This window comes from Carassius carassius, chromosome 16, assembly GCF_963082965.1.
Source record: "Carassius carassius chromosome 16, fCarCar2.1, whole genome shotgun sequence".
Lineage (NCBI taxonomy): Eukaryota > Metazoa > Chordata > Actinopteri > Cypriniformes > Cyprinidae > Carassius > Carassius carassius.
Window position 1 is genome coordinate 29507174 of NC_081770.1, and position 26537 is coordinate 29533710.

A 26537-nucleotide genomic window follows, 5' to 3' on the forward strand; every position below is an offset into this window, starting at 1 on the left:
AATAAAACTAATAAAATGCTGAAAAGTGAATGAAGATGTTGAAATACAGAAGTGAGCGTGAGGTTGAATGTGAAGCAGGGCGTGTAAAGAAAGGTTCGGTGTGGCACTGAAGAAGAGTGTTTGCGACAGCAGGAAGAATCAATGCTGATGAATTGTCACTACAGTACAGATCAATCCTGAAAACTGCGTCAACTACGGTAAGATTTAAAAACTGCAGCAGTCAAGAATCATGACGAGGCCAAACCCCAACGAAACCATCACAGCTTCAGAATGTAATAACGCAGAAGAGTAAGCTAAAACTCCTCACCTCAGTTAGAGAGGTCACATAATAGCGTAAATAGTCTCATTTTATTTTATTCGGTAGTCATATTTTATTAAAATAAGGCTTTATGGATGACAGGCTTGTTAGCAATGCAAAACGTAACAATGTCAGTGTTTTCAATGTCTTGTCTGAAATTAAGCATGATATCAGAGTCCATTTGAAATGTAATCAGTGCTGAAAGATTAGACTAAATCTGTCAACATTAAAAGCTTTTGAGATGAATCAGTCGAGCGCAGCAGAGCTTCTGAGCTCTGCGCTGTCAAACCGATGGGATTGTTTTAAGATCTGAAGCTGCTTTGAATTATGTGCTGGCTTTTGAAAAGTTAACGTGAATGATCTTCTGAAAGCAGGAATATTAGGACCGACTTTGTGTTGTGACTCATATTCTGAACTAAAGTGAAGTCAGAAGCTGCTCAGCGGGCTGTTGGCATCAGATCTAATAACGGTTTAGGTTATAAATAGTGACAATGTGTTTGTAGTTAACAACTTAATTTACAATTATCTGCCTGAAAACTGTTTTAAATCAATGTATCAGTAACAATTTAAGCTATTATTCATTTAGTCAAAAAGATCCGTACAAAATATAAAAATGAATCAATATGAAAGCAGCATAAATGAATGCAAATGTACTGAATGACTAGCATACTAAACATGGCATTTACATAATATAACTATTATCAGAGCACATGTAAAAAATAAAAACATGCAATCACTGCTTATGTTCAAAAAACAGATTTGCCATTGTAGCATATCTAAAAACATTGTATTATCATAGTAAAAAATAGATAAATCTTGTATAATCACTGTACATGTACAAAAAGCATGGTTTTATCAGGTCTATAGACCTTGTTTTGTCATGGCAAATCCAAAAAAAATAAATAAAACATGCTCTAATCACTGTAAGTGTTCATAAAACTTAAATTTACTATGGTACCATGTATAAAAGCACTTTATCATCATGGTAAATCAAAAAAAAAAACATGGTATATACACTGTATATGTTCGTAAAGCATGAATTTACCATGGTACAATTTCTAAAAACATTTTATTATCATGGTAAAAAAAAAAATGGCATAATATAATTAATAAAAAACAGACTTACCATGGTAAATCTTAAAAAAAAAAAAAAAAAAAACCTTGGTATAATAACTGTACATGTTTAAAAAGCATAGATTTACTGTGGTAAATCCCAAAACATGGTAAATGGAACGAAAAAAAAAAAAAAGGTAAATCTGAGAAAGAAGAAGAGGAAAGGGAAGAAAAAAACATGGCACATCCAGAAACAAGACAATATGGTACAAGTCCAAACCGGATGGTATTACCATGACAGCATAGCATGCCAAAACTCTGAGACTAAGTAAAAGAGATACTATGGTAAATCTGTTAGTGTGATTCACTAGACAGGGAGAACAATCGGCAGTGATTGAGTCGGTGGTCAGGAGGTTATCAGCACGTCCTGCTCGGGGTGTTGAAAAGACAGTGAGAGTGAAATGTTCCCCTCCTCCTCACAGTCCATTCCTTCCCCTAAAGCTGCTCAATCCAATTACACTGTGTCACAATCTAATTAGTACAGCACTGCAAGCTGTATCTGATGGCTTTAAGCTAACAATAATGGAAGGAAATTATCTAAATTGATTTTTTTCTTCCACGAGAGATTGGGGAGGCGTATGTACTGTATGTGTTATCAGAATGAATGCATCACAGCTCACTGGTGTTTTATGCCAGTCAAACTGCACAGATCTCCAAGAGAGTCTTCACAATTGAGTTTACCTAAAAATAACAGTGATTCGTCATTTTCATGCTGTTTTTAAGTCAGCAAAATGTTAGTAAAATGACTAATAAAAGTTCCCAGCTGCTTTTACCGAGTGGTTTATAAATTATACATAAGTAAGTTGCAAGATAACAGGATTTTTCTTGGGTAGAAATGTTAACCATTTAAAAATCAAAATAAAAAATGTTACTGTGATTTATAATGACTGAACACTGGCTAGTGGATTCTCCAATTTATTCAATTTTAACAAGTGAAACATTCATTTAATCGTAAAAAACTGAAACCAAAAATAAATTTTATGTCTTGCTACTCTAGCGTAATTTTTGGTCATGATGAAATGCGGCCACATTGTTGACATGTTTGACACTGAACAGTCGTAGCCAATATTGGAACGAAAAATGTATTATTTTTCCATTTCGAACAAATTTCCAACTGTCGTAATTTCAATGCATTCTGCACATTGTACCTTACTTTGGTAAAATACGGTTAATATAGCCATTTTTTTTTTCTTTTTCATTCTACACAATTTCATTGCATTACTAGATGTTTTTCATTTTGAGCAACTGCGTTACATAATGAATTCAGACATAAACATCTCATTCTGTACGGTCTATCAAACTTTGTTAAAAGAAAATTAATATAGCCATTTGGTTCATTATCTTCTCAAATAACAAACATCTTAAGTAACTAACTGAAGCACCAGTGTTGTCTAAGGAAAAGCTTTTTGGCTTTGTTTCTTCTGTTGCGCCAGCTGCAGAGAAGAACATGTCTGACACTTCAGTTAATGGAGGGTGACGACAGTGTTATTGCTGCTTTGCTTTGTCCTCTCTTAGCTTTTGTCAGTGGGCTAAAGGAGAAATGGGCTAATTAAAAAGTGGCAAAATGACACAGTTTTGGCTCCGCTTCATCAAGCCCTGCATATGAACGAGCCGCTAACGAATGCGTGCTCGATGCAAGACTGTCAAAACAAACACAGTCGCCACACAAAGGCTATACTATATGAAATGATGCTAATTAGGCTAATGCATTTTTATCTGTCATGTACTTTATTTTCAGGCTGAATATTAGATTCAGATTATGGGTGTTTCAATTTATTATTAGCTCAATTAATGGTGTAGGACTTATGCTAAAAAAAAAAAGTACTGTTGTGTTTTTTGGGATACAATACCATGTTAGTATCATGCTAATACCAAGGGTTTTGGATATATATCATATAACTTGGGCTAATATGCAAATACGATGGTACATAAACAGTCATTTAGCTTTTCATGAATTGTATTTGTACAAAATGTGAACATACGCTAGATGCAAATATTTGACCATTGTTACTCGTACATTATTATGGAAGCTCGTTTCTGCCACAGGATAAAAAGTATGTAATTATGACTTTTTACCTCACAATTCAGACTTTGTTTCTTGTTATTCTGAATTTAAATATCACAATCATTAAATGAAAAGTCAAAAAAAGTACACATTGCTAAATGTTAACCATGCTAACACTAGATATCATATATATAAACTGTGAACTCTTTAGAATATAACACACAGAAACAAATTTTAAGCTAACTTAGTGATGGCTAACATTTGCCAAAGTATGTTAAGATCAGATATCAATATTGCATAATTCTTCTTCCTCGCAATAACGCATCAATATTTCTATGAACATTTACACAATCAGTCACAATTTAAACTGATAGTTTTGGTAATTACATTTTGGTAACTGTTAATTCAACTTAAGTCTACTGTTTAGGGTGAACTCGCGTTCACAGGTGCTAAAATTATTTGGTAACGAGATGCCTTGCGTTATTTTAACCTAAAATGTAATACGTATTGCTACTTTAGCATGATTTCTGGTCATAATAAAGTGGCACACTGCTGACATGTTAACCTCTTGTAGCTTATTCACATTATGCGCACAAAATAGACACTATACGGAAACATAACTGGCATAGCGTTATCTAAAAAAATTAACGAGAATTTGTTTCTTTCCATGTGAAGGTTAGTGTCTCATGTTTTTCAATGCAAAACAAAAACAACCTTACACTTACCCCACATTTTCTTAATAAATTTAATTTCCAGTTGTACGCGTGACAACAAAAACATCAATATTCACCATGGTTTTATCATCTTATAACGTTACTGCAGTACAGCCAAAAACTTTTAGAAAATGGTAGCAGTTTAGCCCTTGTTGAAGAACTTGGACTGACCTCCACCTCTGAACAATACTGAAGCAGTCCATCTAGATTATGCTTATGGGGGAGAACAGAAGATGATCTCGAAGAAGTGATTCACATTGGGGAGATTATTAAGAAAGGTCTTAATGGACCTTCGGGGGACATTTATCCCAAAGACCAAGGTCAAAACCAAGGTAACCACCATTGCTCTTTTAGTTAAGTGCCCTGGGATGTTTTATGACCTCAAAAGAACAGTTTTAAGTGACCTCTAAAGGACAGGATACAATGAGGAGCTCATTAGTGCAATTATGTTCTATGAACGAGAGGAAATGTCATAATCGACCATAATTTTCATCGCTTTTTAACTCCAAGATGATGAGCAGCACTGGAGAACAACTCAAACCCCTCAGGAGGTCGAATGTTGGAGTCCACTGACTTTCAGTGTATGCACAAAAGGCATTTTTCAATACACCTATAAGTCACATAGGTTTGTTTGTTGGTGAGGCTCAATGTGGTTTGTACACTAAAAGCTATAGGACGGCTATATCCACCACACCCAAGGAACTTGGCAGAGGTCCCACAATGCTCTTTGGTTCCTGTGGAGAATTGCAGGCAGTCTGGAGGAGTAGACAGGAGATGTGAAAAGCTAATTGGACATGAATTAAGGATCCCAGTTGCTAAGAGAACTGACCTCACTGTAAAGGCTCATAATGAGAGCATCAAGGCTGGACTTTGCCAAAGCTGGCACTGTTATATACAGGAACTAACATGGGTTTCCCATTTCCCATACAGTCACGCATTAATGGTCACTTCATTACACTGATATTATATTGAAAGTGTCCAGCAGACAAATCACAATCACAATAATGGCCATTGTCAATCTGATGTCATTCCAGCATTAAATACATGTCTGAAAGTGTATACTGTAATATACTGTATAATAGCATCCCAATTTGCTAGCCAGCTGTAAACGGCCTAGAGTTAATGAGTTATATTAGTTGATAGAACCTTATAATCTGGATGTAATATCAGAATAAACTTTTTTTCTAATTCTTATTTCTATTCAAATTATTATAAAATGTTTCTTTTCTCTTATGAAATGTTTTTTCTGATTATTACAATTTATTTTAGTTATTATTATATTCTGATAATTGTTTTTGTATTTCAGTTATTACTAAATGTTTATTCTGATTATGTAATTATTATTAATTATGACTATTATATATTTCATATTTACTTAATTCTACATATTTATAAATGCATATTTTGATTATTATAATCAGAATATTAGTAAACATTTATACAGATTATTATTTGGTTTTATTTTTTTTTTTAAATCAAGTGTCTCATGGTAATTTTACTATGTTTTTAGAGTTTAGGCACACCTCATATAAATAATAAAATCACTAATAATGCACAACCTTCATTTAAGAATACTATGTCAACATCTGAAAAGTGATACAACCATTAAAAAAGTTTTCCCTCTGAAATTATCCATTGTTTAGTGATGGAACCATGAGGAAATACAACATATAAAAGTCCAGCTTTTAATGTATGAATCAAACACTGCAAATGCTAATGAAGCTCAAGCTGCACAGAACTCCACACTAAATAAACTGCGAGATGTTCTGGGACAAGTAACCTTAAGTCACTCCGAATGGTTCCTTTTAATTTCAAGCTTGATTTTCTATGCTTGAAATCAAATTTGTGGACCGAATAAATAAATAAATCTAAATTGCACACCTGCATATCAAAACATGCAAGACATGCATACAAATGAAGTAGATTGGCTTAGTCCACATTTTTAAGTTGAATGTTTCAATAAGAGAGAATGAATTACCATGACAACAGCGCACACCCCGGTCAAGAGAAGATTTCTGGAGGAAGCCAGGAAGAGGGAAGGTGCTAGGTGTCACACCAATTATTTTCTCATTAGCGAATTTGGGCCAGACATTATATGCCAAATTTAGCAGCAGTTCAGTTTGCTCCCCATTTACCATCTGATGATAGCAGAGGTGTTACAGAGGCAATTATCTACCCTTTAGATTTTTAGTTATAAAATAAATAAATAAAATAATATCCAATAATTACACATAACATCTTATACTTTAGTAACTATTATACATGCAGATTTCGTGACATTTTCTGTGATGCGTAACAAAACTAAACTAAACAAAAAGCAAAAAGAAAAGAAAAAAAAGCAAGAAATGGAAAAGATGAGGAATATATTTCTTAACAGTCCTTAATTCCAACAAAAAGCAACAAAAAGCTACACACACAAAACAACAACTAAGCAAAAAAACAATGCAACTAAAAACAAAAAGCAACAAAACAAAAAAAAAAGTAGAGCAACAAAACAAAAACAATGCAACAAAAACAAAACAATACAACAAAAAAGTAAGAAAAAAACAACAACAACAACAAGCAAACAAAGGAAGCAACAAAATGATACATAGAAAAATAAAAACACTCAAACAAATCAAAATGAAAAACAAAGCAACAAAACAAGGTTTGAGAAAGGCAAGTAATTTTACAATATTTGGTCCAAATAAAAATAAATAAACAACTGGTAATAAACAATATTTGATGTACTGTAAATACATCAAACTAAAGTAATATTTTTGGTTAATGTTCTTTTTTAAAGAGTTTCGTGAATGCATTAAAACCAAACAAGTAAGTCATTAAAATGATTCAAAGTGTTTTTTTATTTTTTATTCCTCATTCGTCTCAACTGCTCCCAAGCCTAGTTTTCTTGCTTAAATCAATCTAAAAGACCATAAAATATCCCGATTGTAATGCTATATATCTGAACATATGATATCTACCAACAAACTGGATTATCGAGGAACTGTCTGGCTTTCAAGTCAGAACAAACCATTAGCGAGTCAAGAACAAGTCAAATGAAAACCTACAGACATGCAAAGCAATGAGGACAGTAGCTTTTACCCGAGGTGTTATTCAAGTGCGTAAAGGTCATCTTCTCAAGACACGATCTCTGGTGTTCACCTGTAAACAGAAGTGACCTGACAAACTCCATGGCTTAGTGCGACCTTATCAAAAGACCTTATAAAACAAGCAGAAGAAGCCCAGTGACATTCAAAGAGAAAGGTCAGGTCTTATGGCAGCATGTGGGGAGAGAAGCTAGGCCATCCCCAGAAGATAAGAGCACCACAGCATTCTGGGTAATTGGTGCAGTTGCTGTGGGCAACAGCAAAAAAACTGCCTGAATATCGGTTAAGATTGATATTACATTATTCACTAACATTTCAAATTAAGGTTCATAGCAAATCAAGAAATTAGTGGCCCTACTGCCCTTTATTCTGTTACTTTCATATTTGAAACCATGATGCATTTTTTCTGTATTCTTCATTTGCTGCATTTATTTGAAGTTGTAACATTATTAATGGCTTTCGTTCACTTCTGATGTGCGTCCTTGCTGATTAAAAGAGTTAATGTTGCATGGTAGAGTCCTTTTCGTTTGTAAATACCTTGAAAAAAATGATATAGACTGAATGGCTAATACAACGGTAAGAACAAAACTGCCACAAAGCTACAGTTATAGTAGAAACAGAATAACAAATAAATGAAAATAAAACACTCGTGAGAGCTGGAGCGCTGGTGATGAATTGTGGAGACCCTGTTTGTCCTTTCTTTGCTCTCTCACAAGTCTCATTTCTTTCATCAGGAGCTGGTGATTCGATTTCCCCTCCCCACAGGACAGGTTCTGTTCTGGATCCCGTTGCTCTGACCCTCGTCTCGTCCCACAGACACACCACAGGGACGCAGCGGCTGTCAGGCTCCCCTCGGGCAGCGGAGCATGCAATTAACTCCGACCAAAGTCACACGGCACTCAAGCCAACACACACAAACCTCCGCCGTGTGCCCATTTCCTCAGAACAAATGTGCTCTTTGAAAAGGAAAATGCCTCTTGAACCAGAAACAGAAGTCGAGGAGTCCCGCTGACCGCATCCAGACAGAATCAAGGAACACCGAAGCTGGGTTTGTGTGAAACTACGACGCAGAGCTGTGACGTATGATCGTAATTTAACTTAATGCACATTTTCTCAGACTGCGTCAGTAATTCAGCCCGGCAACACGCAGAAATGTGGAAATCCCATTATATAGAGGGGAGAATAATGAAACACAGAGCCGTAAACTCACCCTTGTTTATCAGAGTCGACCAGAATGCGCACCAATATCCCTGTAACAGCCACCAGGATGGGGTAGTGATCCACACTCTCCAGACCTACCAACAAAACAAACAGTCAGATTATGACTTTCGGCTTTTTACTTTATGATAAAAATACATGTTTTTTTTTGTTTTTTTATGTTGTTGTTTAAAATACATGATATACAGCTACTGTGACTGTAAGTAAAATATAAATAAACTGTATTTATGTGTGTGTGTGTGTGTGTATATAAATAATATTATATATATATATACACACACACACACACACACACACACACAATATACAATGCACAATTTAACTTATAAAATTGTGTGTGTGTGTGTGTGTGTGTGTGTGTGTGTGTGTGTGTGTGTGTGTGTGTGACTATAGTTACTACTATTGTTTTTATTACTACTAATAATAAATCTCTAAATAAGAAACATTCATGAAAAGAAGATGTTTAATTACATTTATATTTGTATAATGTAACAACACAACATATTTTTCCATTTTATTTTGACAAGTTTACAATTATTTTAAATATTTTTGAAATATAAATAATTATAAAAAGAGTATTCCAATGTTATATATTTCTGACAAATTTATACACAAAGTTTTTTGGTCAAATAAGGGTCTGACCTCATTTTGTTATTTAGTTAGGAAAAAAATTACTCTCCAAAAAATGATTTCCGATTTCAGATTTGGATCATTTTCTTTCTATAAAGACATTTTCTGAAGCACAGGTCAATGTGTATTTCCAGCAAGAGTACTGCTTGAACTACAAAGTTTGACTAACGCTGCTTCGCTTGACTTTTTTCCAAGGACACCATAATACTTTCATAACAAATTTGCTCTGAATTCCACTGATGTGCCATCAAAACCCCCCAAAAAATAATAAAAAATGAATATGTCTGATAAACTCATCAAGTGGTGAATAAACTAAATCTGCTGAAGCCACTTGAGAGGAACTGAAGGTCACAGAATCTGAGACCAAAGAGACCTGGGTCACTATATGTCACCTAAAAACAACTTTAACAAGCACTGGAAGTCAGGCTTTTCTGTGTGTCCTTCTAAGAGTGAAGTTCAGGCTAACAACATGACCCAACCTCATTCATAATATATCTATCGTTCTGCAATGTCAAGGCTGAAAAATTGTCCTGATCCTTCTGAATTGGATTACGTTTTCATACTAACTCACCGTGTAATCTTTTGATCTGTTCTACTCATATCGTTCCCTGAGTGTACAGCATGACTTTCCAAACTTTGGAAAGAGTTTCAGAGGCGTCAAGAACGTCACAAAATTCATATCAAATTACTTTTTATTTGTTCTGGGACATGAAACGAGGTGCTATAAAAGACACATGTGAAAAGTCTAATGTTAGGTTACAACAAACCATGTTTCAGCTCACGGGGGACACGATCAAGGATGAACCGAAATACCTGAGAGGTTTAAATTCAGCACAGCACACCAAGCACTTCAGAAATATAATTGCATTCAAGTGCATCCTCAAGTGTGTGCTAAAGCGTGCAGTTCATGTTCAATGCTTCTATTTGCATTCATTTCAGATTATTTTTGCATAAGAAGGAAATTGAAGAGAATTACCTGGGAGACGCAAGTTGACCACCCTGTCAAAGAGGTTTCTTTCTGCCGTGACTCGATTTAACACCTGGTTCAGGAGCTACACATAGACAATAAAATACAAATGGCAAACCTGAACTTAGTATAAAAAAATAAGAGTAAAAAACATAAACCAGAGATGAAAATGATATTAAAATCAAAGGAAATGTTAACTCAAACAAGAGGAAAGACAAAAAAAACATTGCAAACAAACAATCAAAGCAAAGGAAAACACAAAACAGGGCAGAAACAACAACGCAAAACACAAAACAAAAACATAACCGCAATCGCAAATGAACCAAACCAAAACAAAGCAATGCAAAAACACACACACAAAAAAAAACACAAAATGTATGCAAAGCAAAAGAAAAAACATAAAAATGTAACATTATTTAAAAAAAACTATAATAATAATAATAATAGGCAAAGCACCCTATATTAAAAAACTTAAGACAAAATAAGATATTTGAAGAATGTCTTTATAAAAAAAGTCAAAGGGGTCCAAAATAACAGAACAATAGACCCACTGACTTTTTACTGTATGGAAGAAAAAAAAAATCTTATTTTGAAAAAAAATAAAAAAAAAATAAATGCATATAGGTACGAGATGAGGGTTAAGTATATGAAAAATCACTGAAATCGTTTTTTTGTTTTGTTTTTTTTTGGGGGGGGGGGGGGGTTAACATGAACAGATGTAACCTGCTTCGGTCTGAAAAGGTTTCAATGAGCAAATCAAACGCATCTGGTCAAAAATCAAAGTGGCCATACCGCAATAATTATTACCATCGCTCCTTTATCATGTCACTTGGACTCAGCATCATGCACCCGGGAATTTAATGCAGAGGTACCAAGCTGTCAGGTGCCAATTATAGCCGCTTACTATATTGAGTCGCATGTAATCGTATTCAAAGATAGGATAAATCCTACAGGGACGGGACTAAATGTAAATAGATAATTATGCATGAGGTGTAGGTTCTGCTCCTCAAGGAGGACGTGTGGAGTCGTGCTGTGCTCACAGGTGTGTTTCAGTTAAAGCCTGATTACAAGCCGCAGGTGAATGAACGCTCTGCTGGGAACAGAGCCCACGTAAACACTGTGAGAAAAACCCACCACAAAACACATTTTCAAAGCCTTCTCCTCCGTAATTGAGGCCTTGAAAACATGCAGGAGCCTATCCGCTCCTCATTTGCATGGCACTCTCCGTGAATAGAGTGCAAAATAGCTTCTGAAAATGAAAAAAGGAGCTACGTAACCTTTCGAAAATAGCAAAAAGTTAAATGATAAATAACTTCAGGACACAAGGATAATTACTAAAAGGAATTATTTTTATATGATATGCTTTTTTTCAATCCTGTTACCAACGTGCATATTAATGAATACAGTTTAAAACCCTTATGTTTTTGCAATTTCATTATTTCTTTGCAGTAAGATTGAAATATATAAATCAAAATAAAAACAAATATTTAAAAAAATGCTACATAAAAATGGGTAACAGGGTTGATTAAACTGCAAATTTTGCTGAATCTGAACAGTCAAAATAAACCTATAATCATTTGTCTTTGTACAATTATAATATCTGTTTTGGACTAAATTTAAATAAACAATATAATCTGTTTTACATACCTACATCGCTTGTCTTTTTTATTATTAGATATTCAATTACAATATTCAATTAAATTTAGGGAGAAAATATGCCAGAACGGTGTTGAAAAAAATTGCAGATTTAACCTTAAAAACAACCGCCAGTCAATAGTATCTAGCTAATTTTGCTCCCAATGTTACATTTTATTTATTGATAAAGTTATATTTCCTATAAATGAAAGATTAGTCAGTGTCAGAAAAAAAAGGAATACATAAATAATATGAGATTTGTGCATTTAATTGTTTTAAGTGATGGGAGACTTAGGTGTACCCCATTTGTGGAAAGCACTACATGCATCATCCATAAAAAAAACACTCATAAGAAATAAAAAGATAAAAGCATATAAAGTTGAAAATCATCAAATGGCTTTCATCCTTTTTTTCTAGTAATGGCCACAATCACACTTGTAAGAACTTTTATGGTTGGACAAAATGACTTCATGTATGGATCAATAAACCCCAACCATTAGCTTCCATCCAGTACAGATTCGTTGTGCTGCTAAGATGTGATAAATTGGCTATATTCTCCAATTCAATAACATTTTTGGGGGGGATTCACAAAGAATGAATTGTGCCCATCGATAGCCTCGTTTTTCACACAATGTCTATTTCTATAGTCCCCAATTCACTAAAAGGATAAATGTACACTGCAAAAATTTTCAAAAGTAGCTTTAATTTATTAAACAAACAAAACCAAATAATAAAACCAATGGAACGTAAAGGAAGACTGTAAAGGAAGGTTCTGACATATATTTTTATGTCTACATACTACACTGTCCTCTTATTTCAAAAGATGAGATTAGTTTTTTCATATTAATGACCCTTTTTTGAAGAAGTTTCATCCATTTTCTCAGTGTTGTTAATAATTTAGGTTTTGAAAAAGTGAGAGAGCTGTGCACTGCAAGAGTCTGAGAAAATAAACAGAAATGTTTAATAGAAAATAGCTTCAAACAGGATCATTAACTCTTCTAAACTGCTTTTGTAAAATGTTAAATGGTGAGCATACAATACATTTCATTTTATTCACTTTGCACTGGGAAGTTTTGAAAGTTTTAGAACAACAGTTTCGGAACACATCCCAGCTGTCAATCACGCTCACCTGAGCCAATCGGCGCAGCAGCAGCTCGGCCGAGGGGCGGGTCCAGTCCAGGAATATTTCTGGCACTAGAGTGATGGTCATCTCCAGGACCCGTAACAGACTGACAGACAGGTCAAAACATGTCGCGCACACTTTTAACTGCCGCGTGTCCACAAAATTCCTCTCAGGACGCTCAGCTGCCTGTTGGATCTGATGGGAAAGAAATGAAGACATGAAGAGACCATATTGGAGATAGAGGGAAGTCAAAAAAGATATTATGCAACTGCTGATACAAGGCTGTATGTCTTGTTGCACGGAATGAGGTAAAATAAGACCCAATGACAGTCAAATTATTCATATTCATATTAGAGTAACAGCAATAGATTAAATGTAAACTCATGGGCTTTTATGAATTAGGCAAAGGACCCAGAATGGCAACCAATACAGCAACCAACCTGAAAGCACCCAGAACACCCTAATAACTATCGAAACGTGCCAAGAACCACTCAGAATGACTCAGCAATTGCATAACAAGTAGGGTTGAGCAATCTAGCTAAAAAAAAAAAAAAAAAGTTTAACTTTAACCACTGTACGCACTGCACTGTATGCATGTGGGTGTTAACATAAATATTAGCGCCATGTGTATGCATTGTTTACATGAAGTGGAAGCAAGCACATGGGCCGTGAAAGTCTCCGGTGACGGGACGAGGAGAATTGTAGAATAAAGTCGTTATTTTATGTTTTTTTTATTTATTTATTTTTTCCCCTCGCACAAAAAGTATTCTTGTAGTTTCATAAAATTACGGTTAAACCCCTGTTGTCACATGGTCTATTTTACAGATGACCTTACTACGTTTCTGGACCTGGGAACATTGCATTTGTGTTGCTGTCTATGCAAGGATTTCATAAAAAATATCAGATATCATTTGTGTTCTGAAGATGAACAAGGTCTTACAGGTTTTTACCGATACGAGTAATTTGCCGGTCTCGAAAATTTGCACAACATGCATTTTGGTTTTAACCTAACAAAGATCATCTCCACACTGAGCTTCGATGTTCCTCTAATACTTTAAATGATAAAACGCAGCAGTGGCGCATCTCATGGCTTCAACTGGATAAACGAACAAAAACATTAAAACGCAACAAAGACTCGCATCATCATCATTTTGATAAGAGCACAGAAAATTTGAATACAAATTTCATATTTTAGATTTGAATAAATTCCTTTTTAATCACAATCTCCTCATCGCAAGCAGACGAGGCACTCATCTCAGCCTTCGTGTGTTCTGATCCCACAACTTGTAGGCTCTCTGATGGTCACTAATAGCATGCTCTTTATTTATTACGTTTTTAGGTGAACTACTGTGCGCTATACTGTGGATTTTTTTCTACCGTAATCAATGATGAAGATGAACCGTCGATAAATACCGATACCATTTTATCACCAAGCCTAATAGCAAAAATAAAAAATTACCATTCAGTTCTTTAGGTACAAAACATTTGTATTTAGTGCACTTTTATTCAGAGTCTTGATGCTTAGACATTCTCATCAGTCTTTTCTACAGCTACACTTCATTTAAATGTAGTGCTCACGTAAACTGAGGCCGTAAACACATCAAAAACTGCCCTGGAGACCAGTGCCTTCCTAATTCCTGGATCATCACAGATGAAAGGCGCTCCTAAGAGCCAGCCAAACCTCCAGGCAAAGTAGCATACGAATCAAAGTCCAATCTGCAATGAGCAGAATTTCAGCGCCTCGGCTCTCCTGAAAGACATTGATTTAAAAGTAGAGGAGAAAGCCTAGCGAGAAAGTGCTTTTACGTCTGAGGTTTAATTTCCCGCCATTATACACCAGGCGGGTTTTTCTTTCTTCTGTATCTTCCCCTGAGACTCCAAAGCCTGAGTTTAGTAATGACCCTACCACGGGAGGGGCGGGTGCGCTACTCTTCCCAAAAGGTTGTTTCCATGGTGTCCAAATTATCAAATTAGTCTGCGGCTGAATGAGGTTGATAACAGGGTGAACTGAGCACAAAGTAAACTAAAGGAAAGGCCAGTGCTTGAAAGGCAGCAAAAGAAAGTAGAGCAGACAATTGAAACTTTTTAACTAATTAATTGCACGTTTTTTGCTGAAATTAAATCGCGATTAAACTTACTTAACATTAAAGTATTTAAATACACTTTTATATTGTTTTTTTTCTGTCAAATGCACATAAAAGGACAGTCACCACTAATAAGCTACTACTAAATATTGTAGAAACTCAATTCTCTGTAAAGTTGCTTTCCAATGATTTGTATCGTAAAAAGCGCTATACAATAAACAATATGAATAAATTAAACTTGAATTGAATTGAAAATTGCAATAACTTCACATGCAATCTCCAAATTAATGAACAGACATCAGTGGATTTTTTTTTTTTTATATATTTGTTTAGTGAGTATCACTGATACCAATACTGATGTCTCTAGGAAATTGGAAACTGATTATAGCCATCAACATTACATTAAGTCTATAAATGAGGGCTATTCATTTTAACATGTATTAAACTTTCAAAAAATAACAATCTTTAACATAAAATCTTCACATAAACCCAATTTAATCGATGGTGGTATAATAAATGACTGACATATGTTGTTCTACTGAAGCTCCTCGTCATATGTACTGTTTCCGCGCTCATTTGACTAGCGCTGAGATTAAGTCAAGTACGCTTCTGAAAAGTCTCCTGTTTGATGTGCTTGTAAAGACGTTCTGCATCTAAAAAAAAACTCACTCACAGACAGAAGCAGAAGTTGCGAGTGAGTGAACCCTAGCTCCGCCCCTGTATTAACTGTGTTAAATATTTTAAAAGCGATTAAAGTGAATGGCAATTTTAATCGCATTCGTTAACGTGCTAATTTTCACAGCACTAGTTTCAAGTTATGGTACGTTTTAGGATTTCATTATACATAAATCAAAAGCATGCTGTGTCTGTGTTTTCGCTATGAACGTGAAAGATACAGTTTTGTTGATGAAAGGCATACTATCACTTTAATTGTATAATTTTTACTTACTTAAAAATAATTGCCTAACAGCACCCTAGAAACCATCCAGTAATCAAAAACAATCTAACAGGCACTTAACATCTTAAAGTAGAAACTCTTTTTTTTTTTAAATCTCCACCTCCATTCAACACACCAATAACCAGTCAGAACACCTTAACAATGCCTTAGCAACCACCTAGAATACTCATATAACTGCCTAGCAACACTCCAGTATCACCCTGGAACACCATAAGAACCACCTACACAGTTCTAACAACCACACTTCTAGCCATTTAGAACACCCAAGAAAAGTGAATTGGCAAGCACCACTCCCATTTGTTCAAAATTTGCAGAAGTCTAGTTATTAGGCACTTCTTATCGAAACAATCAAACACATCTAATGATGAATATTTCAAAGACTAAGTAACTTGAACTATGCAAAGATTCATTTTACACTGAAAAAGCAAGATGTTGTTAATTCCGTTCAAATATCAAGTGGCAGTCGTGATTACACAGTCATAATGAATAACTCTCAGGCTCTGATTGAGTTAGTGGAAAGCTACAGTGTTACAGGGCTGATCAGTGGAGCAGAGATTCAAGTTTTGGTCAAATGAAAACCTGTTTGCCTCAGTGTGTTGAAGCTGATTTTGAGGTGAGACTTACTGCTTCTTACCTCCTGTATCATGCCGATGAATTCAGAGAAGGCCCAGTTGAGCTGGTTTAAGACGCTGTTGAGGAAACTGGCAGCCATGTCTTTGTCTTGACTAAGGAGTTCAGCCATATGTCTCTGCAGCAACAGTGATGGACAGGGCTCTGTAGAGAAAAGCACATTCATTCAGCAAGTCTATGATTTTTAAATCATGAGTATAACAACAATTACAATAGTCAAAGTCTGCTTTTTTCAATAGCAAACTAAGGTTATGCCTGTGTGTCTCTGAATAAGATCAATCTACACACACTGCTCAAACCAACCTTTCCTATAGTTTAGGATTTAAAGTGCTTCAAGTCTGATTCTTGGTAAGTTAAAAAACCAGACATCACTTACATCACGTGGCAGGCTGAGCAGAGACAGATAAAGACGAGCCTGATGAGGTGTTCATTCAAAATGATTTGCAAATATAAAAAAGGGGAATCAAGTGCCCTGAGGAGAACGAGGTTGAACTGAAAGGAGATAGTTCACACAAAAAATGAAAAGTCTGTCATTAATTACTCACCCTCATGTCGTTCCTATTATACCTTAATTTATCTTTGATTTTTGATGAAATCTGAGAGCTCTCTGACCCTGCATAAACAACATCACAACTGGCACGTTTGAAGCACAGAAAGATAGTAAGGACATCATTAAAATAGTCCATGTGACATCAGTGGTTCAACCGTAATGTTATGAAGCTACGAAAATACTTGTTCTACTCATTGACGTATGAGAGGGAAAACACTCAGATCTGAACATTGCGTGCGAACAGAATGACGACGTAAAATAACAAAATAATGAAACAACAAAACATAGGGCTGATGGGAAACCAACCAACCAACCCCCGTCCCCTAGCCGTTCTATTAGTGTTATCTGACCAGGTCTGGAGAACACAGAAAGAGCACTCTCTCTCATTACATGCACACAAAGAGGACACTGGGTAATTTAATACCTTATCTGGAAAAGCACAGTGATCGCAAACACTCTAAAAGCCTTGGAGTGTTAGAACCAAGAGAAAGCAATGGCAATAAAGCCTAGCTAAATAAAGCTAGTCATTAGACACTGAGGTGCAGGTCTCTGATAGAGATGCAAACCTTTATGTTTAATTAGATGAAGTCCGTGTGAGTGGCAGCTTGGAAAATAAGGGTTGGTGGCAATAAGCGAGGAATAAACATAGAACAGAAAGCCATAAGAGAGACCAAGTAGCAGGCAACTATTTCAGAACTCCAGGCGTTGAGAGGCAAGCAATCACTCTGTTACTGCAGAGTCAATTCCCTTTTAAATTGCTTTAAGGTAGGATCCGATAAATAAAATGGATAGGAACACCCCTTTAGAAGATTAATTCACCTTCACGTCAATCTAAACCTGCATTGCTTTTTTCTTCCAAGACAGAGAAAAGGATCAAATTTCGCAGAATATCATGGTCGCTCTTTTCCATGCAAATAACAATTGTGGACTGGAAGATTTAGGCTTTAAAAAAGATCAAGAACTAGCATTAAAGTAGTCGACTTGTGTGCTACAAGTCTTCTGAAATGATAGCTTTGGCTGAGGAACACAACTCAACTCAACGGTCTTCAACGGTCTTTCCACTTTCCTGGAAAGTTTAACTCCAACCCTAAATCAAACACACATGAACTAGTTTGATCAATGTTGGAGTCAGGAAAGCAGAACCTTTGGTTTAGTTTGTTATTCACCAGCAATCTTCCCACCAGAGAACTACTCCAACCGGATCACAGAGTCAACTAGTTAACCATTTTATTTCAGTGGAAACTGTACCATGATAGATATTGGTAGGACATCTTAAGTATTACCAGGTTTTACAAAATGTTGATTCTGATGAATATCTGAATTTGGACTGCAGCCAACATTTGAGTAGCATAATTAACTAATAATCTAGAGTAGGACACAGAGGTGACACATTAATCACATGTTAATTGGCACAATTACTGAAGAGAACAAACAACAACAAACTACTGGCAAGGACAAGACATGGCTAGAAGGAACTAAAGGAGCAAAAACTGAATGGTACACTACAGCACTATTACTAATTTTAAAAGTGGGTAAATGGTCATGCTGACACAATCCTAAATGCAAATCAGTCTGATATGAGCCCAATTTACCGTCACGCCAGTTAGGGCTGGACGATTAATCGAAAAGTAATCGAAACCGAAATTAATAACCTCTAACCGACGTAATTTTCCCATGTCGGTTATTTCGGTTTTTTAATCCTGTTAATACTTCCCACTTAAAAGCATACTAGCGCGTGTGTAGCCACATGACTCTGCCCCGTCCAGTCAGTGGCATTAAAGCAAAACATGGAGGTGAACGCTGGTTCAACACATAGTGATGGCCTTGTGTCTTCACTAAACTTTGTCAGTTGTATTTGTTTGGACATTCAAGCGATTAGATGATCGGATGTGTATTATCATATCGAGCTACCATGGTCGCGCTAGGGCTGTCAAAAAAAATAGAATTAAGAATATTTCTAGAAGAAAAAAAAAATAAACATTCGAATGCAAAAATGTTGCATTCGAATTGTAGGTGTCCGTTAAGGAGGCAGCTTTAAGGCCCGCATCTGGTATACTTCACATTCCGTGTTCTGTTCCGTCTTACACAGCTTCATCCGCACAGCTTTCATAAGGCGGACGAGCTCGACGAGCAGTACCATTTCTGTCATCATTCACCTCATGCATGCACTGTTGACAGCCGCGCACCCCGTCTGCGTGCAGGCACTTTTTGAGACCGCGTGGACTGATGCGCGGCTGTCCGCGAGCCCTTCTTGATGACGAAAATTACATAATGCGGATGGTGCGCGGATGCGGATGGGGATGGTCAAATTATACTTTGGCCTTTATCAGTGGCGCATGAGATGCGATGACAATATAAAAGTGTCATTGCATTATAATGTTTTTGTTAACGTTTACAGTTGAAGCAACTAGATGCAGTGCTTCTGCGATGTTCATTCAAAATATTGCGGAAAAAGAGAATGTGGAGAAGATCTTCTTCACGTCAAAACTGAAACCAAGCCATTCACACAGAACGCATATTCCACGCATTTTCTAGAGAGGGACGTCTTCTATTACCCTTGCACTCGCGTCTCACCTCTGGTCTCACACAATACAGCCGCATGTTTAGAAAGCCATGTAAAATTAAGGTGGGTTCAGTTTTTTTCAAAAACATTTCTTGAGACTTTATGGTGGGTTTTCCCCATCTGCATCTCATGTTTTAATGAAAAAATGCACTCTGTTATTGGCTTTCACCCCTTGAATTAAACTATACATGCACACATGGTGCTGTTTTGTTTATAGTTATTTAAGCTACTTAATTATAACTGGTTTATAAACATTTTTAAATATTATACACTTTTTCACAGTCATATTTTCTTATGGTTTGAATAAACGTGCATTAGTAATATTTTGCAAAATGTGCCCTCTTGTGGCCTCAGAAGAGAAGCCAAAAGCTTTTCTTCACCCTAACTAAAATTATGCATTTTAAATTCGAATATAATTTGAATTTGGATAATATTTAATTGCAAATTCGAATTTCGTTTTTCAGCCATTTTGACAGCCCTAGTTCGCACAGCTGCATTGTGGCAGGAACACTCATATAAACAGTAGCTGTGAAGATTGCGCGCACAGAGGAACCCAGAAACTAGTTGTCAGCACTGTCCTGTGATTTATCACTAAAGTAACTTTGAATCTCAAAACTTATTATACAACCCGAATTCCGGAAAAGTTGGGACGTTTTTTAAATTTTAATAAAATGAAAACTAAAAGACTTTCAAATCACATGAGCCAATATTTTATTCACAATAGAACATAGATAACATACAGGGGCGGACTGGCCATCTGTGTGATCTGGAGAATCACAGAACGGCCGATACTCCAGGACGGCCGGCCCACCACCCGCCACGCGTGCAGTCATCACCTGTTTTTTTCCCCCCCGCTGCAATGCAGCAATGCACCTTTAAGTTGGATGCCAGCTGCACTGGCCGTGGCCGCCAAGTAAGAAGAATAAGAAGTGGAAGAGTAGGAAGAAATGAACAGCAAAGACGTTAACGTTAGATAGAAGAAGCATAGAAACAAACAAACAGTATGCATAACGCGGTCGCGGGTAAAAAAACGGAAAGAAAAGGGTGGGGCTGAGAAGGCGAGAGAAAAAAAAAAAGCGGAATTTAGATACTGAAGCCGCTAAATTTCCCAAACTAACTGAAATATATAGCAATATTTTCCTGCAGCAGCACCTCGCAGTTAAATATTAGCAGCAGTGAAGGGAGCCAGACAGCTATGAAGCAACATGCCACCAGTGATGATGATGAGGGACAGAAAGATGAGCTGGTTCCACAGGCAGATCTAGATCCAAGTATGGAACATGAGAGGAGAAAGAGTGTTACTTGCTAGGGATGATGTTAGGAAGTGATATTTCAGGTTGCTACATTTTTAATGATTACAGTAGTTAAAACAGCTAAACTTCAACATTTAAGCTGTAAAATGTCACATGCAGTAGCTAATATTAAGAAATATGTTGTGCTTTTACTTTTAAAAATGTTGGTAACATTACAGTTAATGCTTACAAACTTTGAAGATTTTGAATACAGAAGTTACATTTGTAATGGTGTATTTTCATTTAGATGTGGTATTATTATGTGCAGTAAGATTAATTAATTACTACATAAATTAAGATTATTAAGTAGTACATTTTTTTAAGACAGCATGGAATATATTGTATAATATGTTGTTATAACAGCATATTATATAAACTATTCCATGCTATCTTGGAATAAAACCTGTTTAAAAAAAAAAAATCCATTCCGTCGTTGTTTATTCATGTTGAGCTTAGACCAAGAGCAGAGAAGGACACCCACTCCAGCTCAACATCTAGTCAACATCAGTGCTATTGCTATAATTTGGATGGTATGGTATCATGAGCCACAATTAAAGTCTTGTGACACTCATGCCAGGCGTTATTGTTGTTGTTGTCGAGTTTACGCGCGCCGATTGCTTTGGGCCGGGCCTAGTCAAAGTCCAGGGCTGATTTTTAGTCCCAGTCCGTCCCTGATAACATAGCAAATGTTTAAACTGAGAAAGTTTACAATTTTATGCACAAAATGAGCTCATTTCAATTTTGATTTCTGCTACAGGTCTCAAAATAGTTGGGACGGGGCATGTTTACCATGGTGTAGCATCTCCTTTTCTTTTCAAAACAGTTTGAAGACGTCTGGGCATTGAGGCTATGAGTTGCTGGAGTTTTGCTGTTGGAATTTGGTCCCATTCTTGCCTTATATAGATTTCCAGCTGCTGAAGAGTTCGTGGTCGTCTTTGACGTATTTTTCGTTTAATGATGCGCCAAATGTTATCTATAGGTGAAAGATCTGGACTGCAGGCAGGCCAGGTTAGCACCCGGACTCTTCTACGACGAAGCCATGCTGTTGTTATAGCTGCAGTATGTGGTTTTGCATTGTCCTGCTGAAATAAACAAGGCCTTCCCTGAAATAGACGTTGTTTGGAGGGAAGCATATGTTGCTCTAAAACCTTTATATACCTTTCAGCATTCACAGAGCCTTCCAAAACATGCAAGCTGCCCATACCGTATGCACTTATGCACCCCCATACCATCAGAGATGCTGGCTTTTGAACTGAACGCTGATAACATGCTGGAAGGTCTGCCTCCTCTTTAGCCCGGAGGACACGGCGTCCGTGATTTCCAACAAGAATGTAAAATTTGGACTCGTCTGACCATAAAACACTATTCCACTTTGAAATAGTCCATTTTAAATGAGCCTTGGCCCACAGGACACGACGGCGCTTCTGGACCATGTTCACATATGGCTTCCTTTTTGCATGATAGAGCTTTAGTTGGCATCTGCTGATGGCACGGCGGATTGTGTTTACCGACAGTGGTTTCTGAAAGTATTCCTGGGCCCATTTAGTAATGTCATTGACACAATCATGCCGATGAGTGATGCAGTGTCGTCTGAGAGCCCGAAGACCACAGGCATCCAATAAAGGTCTCCGGCCTTGTCCCTTACGCACAGAGATTTCTCCAGTTTCTCTGAATCTTTTGATGATGTTATGCACTGTAGATGATGAGATTTGCAAAGCCTTTGAAATTTGACGTTGAGGAACATTGTTTTTAAAGTTTTCCACAATTTTTTTACGCAGTCTTTCACAGATTGGAGAGCCTCTGCCCATCTTTACTTCTGAGAGACTCTGCTTCTCTAAGACAAAGCTTTTATAGCTAATCATGTTACAGACCTGATATCAATTAACTTAATTAATCACTAGATGTTCTCCCAGCTGAATCTTTTCAAAACTGCTTGCTTTTTTAGACATTTGTTGTCCCGTGCCAACTTTTTTGAGACCTGTAGCAGGCATTAAATTTTAAATGAGCTAATTAAGTGGATAAAAGTGTAAAATTTCTCAGTTTAAACTAGAGCTGAAACAACGAATCGATTTAATCGATAAAAATCGATTATTAAAATAGTTGTCAACTAATTTAGTCATCGATTCGTTGCTAAATAACTTTTATTTGCCGTAAGCGGCTCATTTCGTGCATATTTCAAATCTGCGGTGACCAAAGTGTGGCAGTAATGAGCCACCGGAGGTTTTACTCAGCCAGTACAGCAGGAGAAGTAGCGAATAGCCAATAGCTGGCCTCGTTTTATGTCACGTGCTTCCCGAACAGCGTCTCTGCAGCATTTAGCGGGATGTGGGAGACTGGGAGTACTTTACTTTGAGCCTTCAAAAAAGAAGAGTAACCTGTAAACTCTGCACTACTGAACTGTTTGAGGGGACGTTCACATATCGCGTCTTTTGCGCGCTCAAGTTCATTATTTCCAACACCGCACCGCATCGAGTTAAAAACATCTCAACTTTTCAGAATGCTGCAAGCGCATCGCGGGTCATGTGACAAGAACTAACCAATCAGCTTCATCCTTTCCCGTAACAACGTTAAAAGCTCAGTCAAGATGAAAGGAACAGCTGATCATAGTTGTATATGGATTTCCATTTTGAAATAAATTTAGTAGCAGAGCTACTGCAAGCGATTTTTTGAGCTGCAAATCCATTTATCCTTTGCTGAAATTTCCGCGTCTTCAAGGAGAGAGCACGTCATGGTTGCTTAGCAAAGGCAGACGCCTCAGGGGCGCTTCTGCACGAGCGCTTTGGAAAGGAGGAGAAATCGGCGCGCCTAGCGTTTTCCACGCGTTTTTAGGCACGATATGTGAACGGCCCCTAATACTTTTATTTGTGCAGATTCTCCAGTACAATGTTGTTTGCAAATGTTTAGTCGTAAAAGCTGATAACATTGCTTTTTAACAGTTAACATTTAAAGCTTTACAAACATGTTCTGTGATCAGTTTGTCGTTTACCAGTTCAAAATTCAGTCGTGCAGCCTAATTATGACTGAATGAGAGGGGTAAATGTTTAAAGATATTTGAAATGCACTTTTTTTCTAAGTATTCACTGCTCTTTTTCACACAGCAGGTTTTTTGTGTGTGTCCAATTTTTTTTTCTGGACAACCTTCTGATGGATTTTACTTTAAATTGTGAGTTCCATTCAGGTTTCATGCCATTAGCACTTTATTCGAAGGATTGTTTACAATTTCACAGCAAAAGCTATAAAGCTGTTTCCCAGTAAATAATAAAATACAATGCACTGCAATTTTATTCTGTTTTATCCTTATTCTTCGTGAAAATATGTTCTGAAAGATTCCTTAATAAGCTTCGTTCGGGATGTTAAACTTCTTTAGGAGCTCTAAGGACTGCCATGGTGAAAACATTATTTGAAATCTCCTTGTGAAATTTGCTAGAGTATGGGTCAGTGTTCTGATTGCAGAAGAGTTCGACAAAGGATTACTAACACAATAAAACAACTCCAGGTATATTTTTGATGAGGATATGACAGTGCAAAATGGTTAAAATCTCTTAAAAATCTATGCTGAAGGATAAAGACCATTTATTAATAATTTACTTCGGGGGAAAAATGGAAAAAAACTAAAATATAAGTACATAAACCGATTAATCGATTAATCGTAAAAATAATTGACAGATTAATCGATTATCAAAATAATCGTTAGTTGCAGCCCTAGTTTAAACATTTGCTACGTTATCTATGTTCTATTGTGAATAAAATATTGGCTCATGTGATTTGAAATTCCTTTAGTTTTCATTTTATTAAAATTTAAAAAACGTCCCAACTTTTCCGGAATTCGGGTTGTAGCATATTTTTCTACTTTTGAAGGAACTAGGCTATTTACAACCCACAGCTTCACAATTATAGAGGGTATGACTAATTCACATATGCAATCACTCGTACTACTGTCCTAATTTATCTTTATCTGATCTTTATTTATCTCTTACACCGAGCAATAATCTGTAAGAAATGATACAAACATAGATAAAATAACTGCTGATAGTGAGCTATGATGTCAGATCGCTCTTTCAATAGGAAAAAATGTCTCACCTTTAATAGTCAATCATATTTACAGTACAAACCTTGTCAGTGAATTATGAGAAAAAAAACAAAAAAAACAAACAAAATAATCGTTCATTAACAGTAATCGAGGTAAAATGTTCAATTAACCGAGGTTTTGATTTTAGGCCATAATCGTCCAGCCCTAACGCCAGTCATTTAGGCTCAAACGGAGCAGACCAGGAACTAGGAAAGTGTTTAATAAGGGCCAACCAAAGGTGAAAAATACCAAATGGGAATGAAACTTACTTTGAAAACTAGCAACTGACAAATCCCCTGGACGTCATGCAAATGAGAGTGGGGGAAAAAAAAAAAGAGATGGAATTAGCATTAAGATAAGACTCATCAGACCAGGGAGGGAAATCATGCATCACGTACAAGCCAAGCCGAAGTGTCAAGACAAGTGTCCCTTCACAAACTGACAACTTTACAATGTATTCCTCCCAGCAAAGCACTGGCCTCCTGACTAAGGGCTACAATCCTTTCTTCTGGTAAGAAAATTGACAATCAATTCCTGATTGATAAAATCAACTCCTGAAGTTTGTTACTTACTGAACATCCTGTTTTCCATCTAAATTATGTCACAATATAGAAGTAAAATCAGTTGTGAACGGTCCATATTGACCATGAAAAGAAACCTAAGCTTGCAAGATATCGGTTCACATGTTTTCCCTCAGGAAGTTCCCGATACACAGAGATGATCTTGTATGTACTGTACTCAAAAAAGAAGGAAAAAAAAAATAGGCTGGCAGTGAATTGTGAGTGATTCAATTCAAAGTGTATTGCTTTAGAGTAAACTGATCGGGGGAAACATCTCTGGTTTGACTTAATGGATGGTCTCTTAAAGTATCAAGATCGACTTTAATGAGTTAGAAGCATGGACTTTCTTCAGTCGCACAGAAGAACGGGATGATGTCAAACCCACTCTAGTAAAACAACATCTGTACTCACTGTTCTACATTATTGATCATGACTTCTTAATAACGTCAGTGAGGATGCAGATTCCAGGGTCAGGAGAAAGAACAAACATGATTTGATTTCAAACGGATGTTCACTCAGTTTCAAATGCAGTTTCGGTAAATAATCTGTTGAAATGGTATTCAATGCATTTCAGAGCAACTCTGTTGAAGAATGATTTTCCAACCGTTAAAAATGGAACATTCCGAAATAGTGCTACCCAGACAGAGATGACATCATTTGGACCCTTACACCACAACAGGAAGTAAATAAATGTCCATATCATTACATAATTGTGTAATGTCAATATTACAACAGTGTGGACGTTATTCATGAAGCTTAATCTTTCAAACCTGCTACCAACATTATGAGAAAATATATATTATGATTCTTTAATTTTTGTAATTATATGCTTATTTGTGAAAATATAAATACATAAATGTATCAATAACTACAAACCGATATTTGGCCACTCACTAGCTAGCCTTTACTGAGTGTTGGCTTCATTTAGGCTAAATCTGCAACTCTGTAATTATTATCATTAGGAGGAGGAGTAGTAGTAGTAAATAAATGTTATTTATTTTAAGTCTTACTTAAAAATATTCATAATTTGCATGTTTAAT

At 36.3% G+C, this 26537-nt stretch overlaps 1 protein-coding gene across 1 annotated transcript in view; it reads right to left on the bottom strand.

Annotated features, from left to right (window-relative positions):
• Positions 1 to 26537, bottom strand: part of LOC132160089 (E3 ubiquitin-protein ligase RNF123-like) — a 122026-nt gene that overhangs the window by 64830 nt on the left and 30659 nt on the right. The window contains exons 32-35 of the mRNA XM_059569800.1: positions 16468 to 16607; positions 12798 to 12986; positions 10043 to 10118; positions 8429 to 8513 (exon numbers count right to left, since the gene is read on the bottom strand). Coding sequence (XP_059425783.1) covers positions 8429 to 8513; positions 10043 to 10118; positions 12798 to 12986; positions 16468 to 16607 — 490 coding nt within the window. The remainder of the gene's footprint in view (positions 1 to 8428; positions 8514 to 10042; positions 10119 to 12797; positions 12987 to 16467; positions 16608 to 26537) is intronic.